Raw genomic sequence first — 13,713 nt, 5'->3', positions numbered from 1 at the left:
CTAGTTTTGGGAAGTGGGCTTCAATTCCTTGGGAGTGTAGCTCTCTATTAGTTCTTTAACAAGTAGTTTTAGTGTGTGTTATCATAAAATATACCACCTTTGTGCAAAGCCTTTAACAAAGTGCTAAGACAAGTGTAACATGGAAGTGTTACCACCGTCACCTAGGCAATCACTTCCCTTTCTTTAGTGAAGGATAGATCCCCTATACAAGGAAGGCTTTCCTAGTAGCTTCAAGATTCCTAAGATAAGATAAGGTAGTTTTATTAATGTTTGACAAATGACCACAAAAGTAAGTCCATGGGATTGAAGAGTACAACGAACATAAATATAATGTGGGAGTGCCAGTGCAACTCCTAGAAAATGCTGAAAATAATACAAAGGAAGAAACATACATTAGTATAACAATATAATATAAAATTGTGACAAAGGTATGGTGGTACAAAACAATAAGTGAGTTTTCCCAAGGCTAGAAAGGTGGACAACTCAACCCAAGAACTTGTTAGGAGAGGGAAGTTAGACAATGGAGCTGATGATGTCAGCGCCTTATGAGTCTGGTGGCCAAGGGTAAGCAGGGTGAACTGGGCACTTGCTCGTGATCGAAACCATCTAGAACCATCAAGGACCCTAGCTGCATGATTTGGGGGGTGGGTGGGGGGATGTACAATTGAGGCATACTCTTGACCTTTGAGGTTGAAAGAAGGAAACTTTGAATGGATCTTTGGTTGCTCCTCTAGGTCTGTGAGGTATTTTGATGGACATGGCATGCTCTTCTTTTCCATGTGGAGCTAATCTCTCTAATGCTTTGAGGATGTGTGGCATGTTGTATAGATTGACACCTTCGAATAGATCTCAAGATTGGGTGGTCTCCCAAGGGGGAGGTTGTGGAGAAACACGAGGTCTCACCATCCTATTGTGTAGTGTGTTCTAGAACTCTGTTTGTTGTTTGTTGCTCTGATCTGACGCATCAACAGGAAATATGAGGTAATTGGTCTAATTGTCCTAAGGGTGGCAGGGTGGGTGGGGCATAGCATGCAGGAGTGGAGACTATTGTCTTTGATCATGGTGCCAGAATAAACTAGAGAGAGATCCTTTCGTGTCCCTATAGGCACAATGATAGTGCCCTTTGATCTCATAGTATAGGGGATTTTGAAAAATGAGGTGCATCTCTGACTTTGCCTCCTAAAGGTGGCAAACTTGGAAAATCTTATTAGATCGTGGTATATGGTAGCCTGTCCCTATTTATAGTTGATAGGAGCTAACCCACAACTGTGCCAAAGGGATCTTGAGTGAGTGAATCCAATGTCTACATGTATAAGGGGGGTGGGCGATCATGCCATCATATAGCTCCAAAAAGTGCTCTTGGTATAAATACATCTTCAAGACCTGGCTCATCGGAGGTGAGATCTAAGTGACTCAAATGTGCAATTTGTAGATATCCTCTTTGATAGCTTGGTCCAATACTCATCTCATTAACAAGAGATGGGGTGGCACATCAAGGAAGAATCTGAACAGGGGCATGGACTTTGGGAGATAGTAATCTTTTGAAGAAGCAAAGATGCCACTAAGGACCATTCTCACACCTTGGCTGGGGAAGGATCTGAGGGGAGAGCCTCTGAGGAGCAAAATGCAAGGTAGGGATACCACTCTTGCCTAATGGCAGTCTCTGAGAGATCACATTCAATGAAGAAAAGAAACCAGGTGGAAAATGAGCTTGAGGCAGAAAGGGTGGATGCCAATCTCTGCCTAAATGATGGGCTATGGAATCTTCTACGTCCATTAGATGATATGCTTGAGAAGAAAGGTTTGTACTCTCTCCAATCTATTTACAATAAGCTCGACCCCCAGATCTCGGAGCCATATAGAACTGTGGGTTGATAATCGTTTCCATGAGATGGAGTTTGGTCGAGATGTAATGAAATTTCCCCTAGAATCATTGTCTCTTGATGAGGGCTAGGGAACCATATTCTTTACTAAGTCAAGGTTGAAGTGCTTGCTGCAAATCAAAACGAGGCCTCATGAACTATACTCCTAGGTAGTGTAAGCTATGGTGATCTAAATTTATGTCCCTTGGTTGTAGAAATGTAAATATGTAAGAGGGTGCTTTGATGGATTGAAGATCAAAACCTTGGTTTTAGGTAAGTTGGCCATCAGTTATCAGAGGTCACAAAAACTGGCTAGTGCATCTATCAGTCTCTGAAAGCCCTCGGGGTTAAAGGCCAACAAGACCTTGTCATCAACGAATAGGAGTAGGGAGATCAACATGTAGAAGACAAGAAGTGGAAGGACTCCTATATTAACTATTCACAACCAACACTAAGCTTTGATATTCAAAGTAATAATAAAGTGGTTTATTAGGGAAATTTCTAGATCTAAGTGAAAGAAGTTCTAAGACATTTTAAGATGTTTAACAAGTCAATATTGGTCAAATAAGGAAACCTGAGACACTTCAAAACAATATAAAACTATGGCTGCTGCTCAACTAGCACAAAAATGATAAATTTCAAAGAGCCAGATAAGTTAGAACAACATCAAATTAATAAGCCCTTGAACATGTAATATTCAGTGCAAACTAGGTTTGAAATTATGAATTAAACTCGTGTTTGATAAACTAGCTAAATCTGAAACTTTAAAGCTCATAACGGCCCTAAGAAGTAAGATGGAAAACCCTAGAAGGGCGGAAAAATAAATCAGCGATGCGAAACACGAAGATAAGATCAATGCCAATCCACTTTAATGCACTTTTATGCAAAATGTCAAGCTATTCTATGGCTGAAAATGGATATATAGCTATTACAATCCTTAAAACATAAAATAAATGGTAATATTTTGAGTTTAATGTTTTACCATTGGGAGTAAGACTAGTGCCTACTTTTTTTTGGGCATATGGGGTTAACTAAGCCCTCCCTTGAAGAAATGTAATAAGAACTAGGATGATAATTGGGGTTGTTCACTACTAACTCAATAAGATCCACCTAGTAATATAAATCAAGGGAAGAGTCTCCACTAGAAACCTTCCTAGGGTTTAAAAGATATGATATATCCAAGAATAATAAGAAGAGAATGCACTCTCACGAGTAGATAAGCACATTTGCACTTCGTACATTCAATAAATAAATCCACAAAACACAAAACTTAGAGAGACTCAAGAAATCATTGCTTGCAAATACATAGGCCTTGCTAAGTCATCCACAAATCGTCTCCCCAATAAGGCACATTTAGTTATCCATCCATAGCCAAAACTAAGTATAAGAGGAGACACGTAGCAAGACATCTCCACAAGTAGCAATGGTTCACAAGTGAGGAGTGCTTCTCTTATTTATATGAGAGATCTAGCACTTCCTCATCCCCATCCACTAAAGGCCCTAAAAACATAAAATAATGCCTTTAACTCTTACAAACCTTAGAGATAAGACAACAATACATAAGATATCCATGATACAAGAGTGGATAGGCCTCAAGACCCTTGGTGATGCCTCATAAATGAGAAGTGATGATCAAAATATCATGTTGTGCTCTCAAATGTGTGCTCCAAGGCCACATTTCTAGTATAAATTCTCTCTAAAGGTGGATGGCTACCTCCAAGTGGCAAGTAAGAGCTCCAAAAGTGGAATATTGTCTTCAAAAGTCACAACGTGTCATCATCAATGGTCACATCAAACTCCAAAAGGTGTGATGTCATCATCAAAGGTGTCCCATCATCATGTAATGTACCATGTCCATCATCCGAGGTGGAATGTCCATCATCAAAGTGCCCTGTCAAGGTATAGATGCAATGTCTCATCTCTAATGTGCAATGTCTTGTCTCCAATGGGTGGTGAAGTGTCTCTAGAAGGGTACCATGTCATCAAGAAGGCTAACACTGTCCAGGGAAGATGGAATGACCTCAATCAAGTGTAGAAGATGTCATCATCAACGTCCTCCATAGGACCATGTCTATGTAGACATCGTTATCAAGGAGGGGCTTCAAGCATCCATGTGAGACCATCTGATGTGTGTATAAGAGTCAAAGCAATGTAAAAAGAGAGTCATGATCAATGTAAAAGTCATTAGTTACACCTTTCATACATTGTATGAAGATGCTGATTTTTCATCTTTATGTATCTACATTGTAGGGTTTTTCTATAGTCTTGGTTGGCAACCACCCTCAATTTCGCTTGGACGAGGTTTTGTTAGTGCCACTCTTTGTTTTTGGCACTGCCAGCTTGCTCATTCCTGTTTCTACCACTATTTTGAAGAGTGAAGAACCCTTAGCTGCACCTTCCTTGGGGAGGGCCATGGTGGCTGGGCTGGGCGGGGCGACGCTTAGGGCTGCTGGAAACACATGGATGTTGTAGGTTTTAGGTCAAAAATCTCATCAACCGAATCTAAAATTTCAAACTCAGTGACATTTAGTATCCTATGAATGCACCAATTGTTGAATTCTGTATTCTAAAGCTATTCTTACTGTACATTGTAATGTCAAAAAGTTGTCATTTGTCCAACATAAGATACCTTTGCATAGCTGGTAAAAATTAACAATGCTTTTGAAAAAGCAAAAGTCAAGGGGATCTGTCACGTGTATCTTCTAACAATTGGCAGTGCCAATAAGAATGCTACCCGCTTCCTAGTAGCTTATGCATTCACCTAAAGATAATGATATGACAAGTGGCATCGTTATAGCTATGCATTTATATATTTTATTATGCATCATGAATTCGAATCGCAAGAGAGACTAGAATTCCAAACAGCGTACTGAAGTGCTAGAAGCTGCTACTACTCTTTACGTAGTATAATTTTTCACCAAATGATTATTCTATTCATACCGCAAATTTATATTTTGTGCACTACTTTGCAGGTAAACCCGGGAAAGCAACTTAAATTAAATTTCAAGGGCACTTGTCATGTGCATATTCTAACAATTGGAAGTGTCAATAAAAATCCCACCCGCATCCTAGTAGCATATGCATTCACTTAGAGATAGTGATATGAGAAGTGGCGTCGTTATGTCTATGCATTTATATATTCTATTATGCTGCATGAATTTGAATCGTACGAGTGACTACAATTCCGAACAGCATAGTAATGATATCGTTCAATTGAAGTAGTACAAGCTGCTACTATTTCCTTGTACAAATTTTCACCAAAAAATTATTCTATTCATATTGCAAATTTATATGTTGTGCACTATCTTGCAGGTAAACCCAGCGAAGCAGATTAATTTTCAAGACATTATAAAAATGCAAATGCTGGCTGATGATGAGCATGTGTTGCTGCTGTACTTCAAGTCTAGAATAATGAGACTATCATTGAAAGATTCCTTACCATTTCTTCAAGCCATTCAAAAGAATATGAAGGTATCTTATTTTCCAGTTAATGAAACTAGATGCTTAGATAGGTACTTCACTTAAAATGTAATTGCAGCTAATATAAACTTATAAAGCGTATCTGGTTGAAAGCTTGTTGGAAACATTGAACACCAGGGCTCACTTTTGCACTATTTCTCTTTTGTTTCAGTTTTCAAGCTGATATTTGAGTGCCATTTCCCTATATAATTATATATTTTTAGCATCTTCATGTATCTTTACCAGCATTGTAGATATTACTTACCATTTTCTTTTAAGGTTATCTGAGGGGATGTTATTCGAACGTCAAGATGATTGCTTGGTTGATATTATTTGTGCTAGCACGTCCAATGTTATGTTTGTATGATGTGGTTATCAGTCGGCCTGTGTATGTATTTATTTGCCATGCAAAATTCGTTTGCAACAAGTTGAAACCTTTGTGTTGAATGAATTTATGAAAACCGAGGATTAGCATTGATTCCCTCATTTTTGATGAAAATTTCCTGAGAATTTGCATTTCTTTCCAATACAAGTATGAAAATGTTGCATAGGTACACCATGGTAGTCAACAGGACACTAATTAAGAACAGTTAAATAGCTAAACTTGGAATTATGTAACTAGAAAGAAATTTTGCACCCAACTAAATGGGATACCTCTGCTGAAATGCAAAGCCGTTGGAATTTTCAAGTATGCAGGGCAGTTGTTTAGTCCTGGAAGAAAGTTTTTAAAGGACATGAATGACAAAGGAAATAATTACAGTTCAGGAAATTTCAGCCCTTGGTTTGCATCGGGAAAGATGGAAACGTAGATATTTTAATATGGTTTATACTGCAGTACAATGTTGTATAATTTACGATAGCCCCCTTGCATCACGGAGGGTTACGTGTTTTGACATGATTTGTCAGCATTAGTTGTTAGCTCCTCCGTATGAAGTTTCTCTATACTTATCTTTGTTCATTCAATGTTTAATTGCAGACCAATTTGAATAAAGATTTAGATATCGGAAGGATAACGACACCCGCAATGATTGAAAATGTCTCAGCTGAACTAAGAAAAGTGGTAAGCATCCAATTGTTATAATCTCATCACTGTCTGCTAGTTTTATGTGCTTAGAGAATTATTTCATATATGCTGAAGCTCTAATGCCTTTTTCTGTCTGTCACATAGAGGGAGTCCCCAGTTCTGTATGAGTTTGAAGTTTTAAAACGCTTGGATGCAAGTAAGCAAGTGCGGGAAAGGATAGTATCTCTGACAAATGAACATTTCATTGAGAAGTCAAATGATCAAGTTATTGCAATTCATAGGTAAAGTTTTTTTAAGTGATTATCCAGATCTGGTAAACACATGGACACAGAACAATATGCAAAAGATAAGGTTGTGAAAACTGTTTGATATGAGTGACGGCAATCTACTATGTTTACATTCTCAATCTTTATGTACGTGTCTGTTTTATACCATATTTTTATACCGTATTCACCTAACCCATTTTCTTATGTGGTACTTTTTTTGGGATAAATATTAAGCGACATATGACATTTTTCACTTTTCTAGTCAATGAGTGAGGATTCAAGCATGTATTTTTTTTGTTTTGGAAGTGGTCACTTGTATTTAATTCTGGATTTTTTTTTATAAAATAAAATGATATTTTAACGTTGGTGAGACTAAAACTAGTCTATGGGACCATCAGTTCCCTGCTTTTTGCCTTTTGCTATTCAATCTTTTTCTTATTCAAATTGATGATGTGCTGGCTCAACCTTCCAACAATCTCCTTGGTGAAAAGACAATGCCAAGAAACCGATGCTACATATTCCCATAACTTTTTCTGATGTCGTTGAACGCATCACATTCCAAATTGAAATGTTTTTCTGATTCTATTGCACCAGGGGCGCAAAATGTAGACATTCGTTTTTCCCAAGCTTCTTTAGGCCTTTTCCACCGTCTTGTTTCACACCGAAGTTGATGCGAGTTGGTTCTTAATTGAGCAATAAGAACCTTTGCCCTCCACGGAATGCTAGCTCCAGTGACTCTTTTTGTTGTAGATCACACGTAGGGTTGAATTCCTCAATGTAGTACTTCTTTTTTCTACCGAACTCTTTACCCCATACCCGTTTACAAAACTTCTCCATAACAGAATTCTTTGGCTCCTTGTTATTTGTGGGACAAGCATTGAGGTAGATATTTCATTTTTGCATCCATGTGTAGTTTTGTCTCATCTATGTTTTTTTTCTTTCACTCATGCCTTCATTCAAGATAACATTATGTACTCCCATTTGCTCAATTCTTTTTAGATATCTTATGAGCCGCACCATAACACTTGCTTCGATGAAAGTTGCTCGTGTTTCACCCAACATTATCTCATAAGATATCGAACCTTTTATTTTGAACTTGCTCATGATCAAGCGTTTTTGGATTTTCTGAATTTGTTTTCATTTTGAGACGGGGTGCTGCTAGCCCACAATTCACACCCATATAGCATCATTGGACAAACTAGGAGTCCAAAAAACACTTTAATCATTTTCGAATCCCATAACTCTGCCTCTCTACATCCTGTTTTGAAGAGCATATCATGCTTTCCACCCTCCTAAAATTCTCTTCTTTCTACAGTCCTCCCAATTAAGTTTGTTGTTGAAATCAATCCTGAGGTACTTTGTACTCATTTACTTCTTCAAGAATGTTGCCTTCAAATAAGAATGTATGTTGGCTTTCCTTCCTTTTATTAGAGAAAATCATTATTTTGGTCTTGCTAGTATTGACTTGCATCCTCACTGCTATACAAAAATGCTCAAGGGCATATAGGTGCATCTACAATCCATGGGCCGATTTAGAAATCAATACAAGATCATCAACAATTAAAAAAAGCTTTATCACAAACACCCCCAACTGAACACTATCTCCACATTGTAGATTTAGCTACTCTACTAGTTTATCAATATATAAACCAAAAAGAGTAGGGGATAGAGGGCAACCTTACTTGACTCTAATGTCACTTCTAAAGCTTTTTGAAATACCCGCTGAGGTTCTAGTTTTGGCTTTCACCTCTTCATAAAGTCTATGGACAACGACTCTATAATGCAAAAGGAATTTCAAGTTCTTCCATTCTACGCCACAACTTATCTCTAGGGATTGTGTCAAATGCCTTTTTGAAGTCAACAAAGCAGGAGATTACTTCTTCTTTGTCCTCCCAAACCTTTTCAATAATGTGTCTCAACGTGATACCATGATCCATTGTAGAATGCTTTGGCCTAAAACCCACTTGTCCTTTTTCCCTCTTTTCTTTTACTTCTGCCCACTTAATGATTCTATTTTCTATCATGTTGCCGAAAAGCTTTGCAAACAAAGGATTGATCATAATTGTTCTATAATTGGAAGGATTATTAATGTCTCCACTTTTAAAAAGGGGTATTGCTAGGCTAGTTGTCCAGTCCCTTGGGAATCCTTGCTAAATGATGTTGAATATTTCCATGATGTGTGGTGCAAGGGTGTTCATTCCCCATTTTAGCCTTGAAGTTCAACCAAGCCCTTTGCCTTTCCTATTTTCGGCTTCTTAATTCCAATCTCCACCTCCTATAACGTGAAGAGCTTTGTAATTGTGTTGATCGTGGGGGAAGGCTTCTCCTCTGATTCTTTCTCATAAAGATGTCTTTCATATTCAAACCATTGATTGGCTGTAATTTTATTTTCGATTTGCTTCTTCCTTGGTTGAAGTTCCTACCAAAAAAGCTTTGGGTTATTCTTTCATAGATATATTAACTCTTCTCGTCTTGTTTGCATGAACTCACCTTTTTTCCTTTTTAGTATCTGCTTGTATAACATTACATTCATCTTCTCCTTACTTGCCTTTTTCAAGGTTCTCCTTGCCATTTTGTATTCCTCATCAAACCAAGCATTTATAGGAAAACAATTTGATTCTGATTTCCTATTTTTTGCTCTTTTGCACTTCTCAAGTGCACTTTGAATTATATTTGTGAACTCATGACTGTTGAAGATTTTGAAACTAGTTTTCTCCTTGTGTTAGAAAATTTTGCCCCTTGATAGTGATTGCCAAGAGCATTGGGTTTTCCTCCTATGTTGCCTTTCTTCTAACCATGATAACTTTATATAAATTGAGTCACGGTCTGATTTTAAGTCCTAAATATACTTTCCAATCTTAACTTCCTCTAACTTTTCTATCAAGCTTTGTGAACAAATGACACAGTCCACGACACTTTCCCCATTGTATGTGTTGCAAGTGAAGTTCCCAGACCTTTTCCATCTATCTAGACCATTGCAAATAATTAAGTTGAAAGCACCACACAGGGTAAGCAACTCCTCTCCAAAATGGTTGCTAACTTTGTCATCTTCTGAATACCTCACCCATTGGGGATTCTCCTCTTCAGTGAGCCAAATAGGATTGTGATCCTCTTTGCAACAAAGAATACTAGTTTGTTGATTTACCGTTCTAGCATTGAAATCTCCCATTAAAAGAACTTTTCCCCACTGAGAGTACTCGACAATATCTTGCTTTAAAGCTACATACAGATCCTTGCTGTCTAGCCCCTTATTTTTGTAAGTTTGTGAGACTTGAGGGACAAAATAGCATGCTGCAATTCTTATGTGATTCTCATTCTCTGAGATTTTGAACCATAAATATTGTTTATTTGCATCTTTTTTCATTAAGTGAATGTGTCGACCTTCTTTTTCTTTCACTAAAACTAGTATCCCCCATACTCTTTGCTATTTTCTGCTACTTTGTTCCAAACTGCTAACTTCAAATAGCCGTCAAACACAGGAGTTTTGCAACCATCATGTTCATGAGTTTTTGTGAGACAAATTATGTCTCTACCTTCCATAATAGTCCCTAACCTAGGTCCCCTTATCCAAGGGTAACCTCTACAATTCCAACAAACTAAACTCAGGTAGACCTGGGTAGGATTTGACTGATACACAGTTTGGCACATAAGACTCAAATTTGAGTCTTCACCCCTTTTCATCCATGCTGATCGTGTTGTTTTCCTCCCTATTATCAAATTCTCTATTTTTTCTTTACTGCTAGCTTGTTGCCCTGTTTTGCCTAGAGGCCCAAACACTGCAATAACTGTTTTACCATTGTACAACCATGCCCTTTTCCCTTCATTTCTTGCTGCTCTAATTTTCTCCACTTCTTCAATTCTCTCCTCTTGTTGTTTGGTGGTTAAATCTTCATCTAGGAAGAAGTGTGAGCCTTTCAAGAGTTTCTTTTTGCCCAAGAGATGGGTGTTTGTCTTGCACGGTTTGCATGTTGACTTTTATGGGTCGAGGCCTCTCTTCACATATCTTCCCCACCCTCCTTGCTTGGCAAATTTTCCCTTTCCAATGTAGTTTCTATTTCAGAAAACCTCTTGTCAAATTGAGAGTACTTTCATTCTTCCCATAATCTTTTATTCCCTTGATAATAAAGTTTGTTTCCCTATCCTTTCTTTCTTTGTGTTCTCTTCCCTGTGCTCTACGAGCACTTGCATCTTCTTCTTCCTCTGTCTTTATGTAACCATAAGCGTCTTAAGCTCTAGCTTTGATTTCTTTTGGACTGTCTTTCCTATTGTTCTTTTTTTCATTCTCTTTCAAAAGGTCTGTTTGCTGAGATACTTGTGTATCTACCTGAGTTGCTTTAGAAATTATCACATCCTTGTTTGTTGCTATTTATTCTTTCATGGTTTGCCATGTTGTCTTCATGCTTTGCCATTCTTGTTTTCCTATCTCTAGAGTCTCTTGTAACATTGTTACTTATTCTTTTAAAATTCTATTACCTTCCATTAAACATTGATTTGCAAATGTGATCTTTGAAATTTTGCGGTTAAATGGTTGACTCTTCTTTATTTTTGTTACTCTTATTTATTTTCTTTCTTTGGAACTGTTTTCGTCTTCTTTGTTCCCATTTAAGGCGAGCAAGCATTGGTTGGTTCTTTCACGAATATGCAAGTCCGTCTAAATGCACAAATCTACGCTGCATTGTCCATACACAACAACTCTTCCACAAACACTTCCGAAAAATTGATCCAATACATTAAAACTTTCATCTATTTCACAAAAGCAACAACATACAAATTTGATACCAAATTGTTGGCTTTAACAGCCATTAATGAAGCAATGAAACAAGGGTCACATGAAATTTACATAAGGAATATAGTTCATGGAGTAGTGGAACCATAGAATTTTGAAGTAATCACTGTAGGCATGATCAAATTCTAAAGAAGTTTGACAAATAGCTATGATTGGTGGAGAAGGTGTTGGGACGTTATTATAGAGAGCATGAAAGCTATAATGGTATGTTCAACGATGGATAATTGAACAATAGATCACACTGTTAAAGAAAGTGAATGCTAAATATAGTGCTCGTAGCAGTGTTGCGGGGGAGCGCCCCCCCCCCGCTCCCGCTCCCGCTCCCGATCCGCGCTCCGGGCGGGAGCGCGCTCCCTAAAAAAAATTTCGCTCCCTGCCTTTTCGGGAGCGTTTTGCCTTTTTTGCATTTTTTTTTGTAGTAATGTTCGAAATGCAATTTTTTTTGAAAGAAACAAATAGTTTTTGAGTGGGGCAACTTAATGATCAAGTCTAGGCCCTAGTATTGATATGCTATTCATGGTAATGTTAAATTATTAAAGTAAAAGTGACATTTTCTTTAATTTTCATTTTCATCCTTTTACTTAAATTTTTAACATTACCATGAAATGACTCAGGATGTTTGAGAGTGGTTTCGTCCTCATTGGATTTCATATGGAGAAAGTAGAATTTTAGATTTCATTCAAAATCCAGCAGACTTATCAGTTTTTCAGGATTTCAGGATTGGGGGATTGCAATGTTTCCATTGAATTTTGTCATGTATTAGGGTATGGAACTCATTTAATCAAGAGTACCAATCCCTCTATGTACCTTGATGTTAGTGACATTGGTTGTCGAACTCCTCTATCATGACCCTTCTAACAAAATCTTGACTTGACATGCTATGCTTTTTCTATCTTATGTTAATGCTTAGAGGGTGATATTAATGACAAAGATCCCTATACAGATACAAAGGTAATGACAAAGATACCTCTGGATATTAATGCTTGGAGGGTGATATTAATGACAAAGATCTTGATTTTGCAACAAGACTAAAAAATTAGACATTTCTCGTGGTGGCAAGAGGCCCAAGCATAAGAAATAGATAATAGATTTACTTCTCTTTTCTAGTTTCTAGTAGCTTTTATAACTATTGATTCTTTCATATTTATTATGATATTTTTTTAAACAATATATGACAATTTAAGTTTGAAGTTGGCAATTATAACTCATTAGTAATGAATTATGAATATGATGCTTCATCAAAGTTGAAAGTTGTTTCATTTCATTTCATTTTATAACATTTCATTTCATGTTAGATATTATTTGTTGTAATGGTTACACTTAGCTTACAAGTACAACTTTGGTGATCAATGATGATAAATGTTATATATTGAATTTTGAAAGCTTGAAACTTTAAGATTGATGAATCATGAGACTCAATATGTTGTATGTTACTATGTTACTAACTTGCGGACGTGGTTGATGAAGATTATAACTTCTAGATGATTGTTGTTATATGGTTCAATCTATGCTTTTTTATGTTTTTTATATCTAATTTATCATTCTACATGTTTTTGTTGACATATATGTATCAAAAATTAAAAAATATAAAAATATATATATTTTTAAAAAATCGCTCCGGGATTTGCTCCCAAACCGGGAGCTTCTGAAAATGGTCGCTCCCGCTCCCCGCTCCCGCTCCCGCTCCCGCTCCCAAGTAACATTGGCTCGTAGTCTAAAAGAATGAGCTACTTGTATAAGAGGACAAAAACTAATTTTAATGACAATAAGAGCAAGGAATATGGTTCATGGAGTAGTGAGACCATAGAATTTTGAAGCCATCATTGTAAGCATGATCAAATTCTAGAGAAGTTTGACAAACAGCTAGGATTGGTGGAGAAGGTGTTGGGACGTTATTATAGAGAGCATGAAACCTATATTGGTATGTTCAACAATGGATAGTTGAACAATAGATCACTGTTAAAGAAAGTGAATGCTAAATATAGTGCTCGTAGTCTAAAAGAATGCGCAACTTGTATAAGTGGAATAACTCAACATGTTATTACAATTGAGTCGTGCTCGTAGTCTAAAAGAATGCGCAACTTGTATAAGTGGAATAACTCAACATGTTATTACAATTGAGTCTTGAGGGTGTATAAGAGGAATAACTCAAGATGTTATTACAAATGAGTCTTGAGTGTGTATTTATAAACAATTCAAGAGGTTGGGTGCTCTTTCTAAGAGGGTTATGGGCTCACATGATGACTATGTTGGTCATAACCAACTTAGGAACATAATAAATGAGTGTTAATTAAGTTGGTTTTAACTTTAAGTAGT

General features: G+C 37.0%; 1 protein-coding gene across 1 annotated transcript in view; it reads left to right on the top strand.

Moving 5' to 3' along the window:
- LOC149162352 (uncharacterized) overlaps nucleotides 1-13,713 on the top strand; it is a 187,476-nt gene that overhangs the window by 30,697 nt on the left and 143,066 nt on the right. The window contains exons 3-5 of the mRNA XM_089437229.1: nucleotides 5,175-5,333; nucleotides 6,298-6,381; nucleotides 6,490-6,626. Of these exons, the coding sequence (XP_089293355.1) occupies nucleotides 5,175-5,333; nucleotides 6,298-6,381; nucleotides 6,490-6,626 (380 nt within the window). The remainder of the gene's footprint in view (nucleotides 1-5,174; nucleotides 5,334-6,297; nucleotides 6,382-6,489; nucleotides 6,627-13,713) is intronic.

Source organism: Pinus tabuliformis, chromosome 5_2 (assembly GCF_031772625.1).
Source record: "Pinus tabuliformis cultivar Carrire ecotype Pingquan chromosome 5_2, CPIR1, whole genome shotgun sequence".
In the NCBI taxonomy this organism is placed as follows: Eukaryota; Viridiplantae; Streptophyta; class Pinopsida; order Pinales; family Pinaceae; genus Pinus; species Pinus tabuliformis.
The sequence above is the reverse complement of the archived record's forward strand: the minus strand, read 5'-3'. Positions and strand labels throughout refer to the sequence as shown.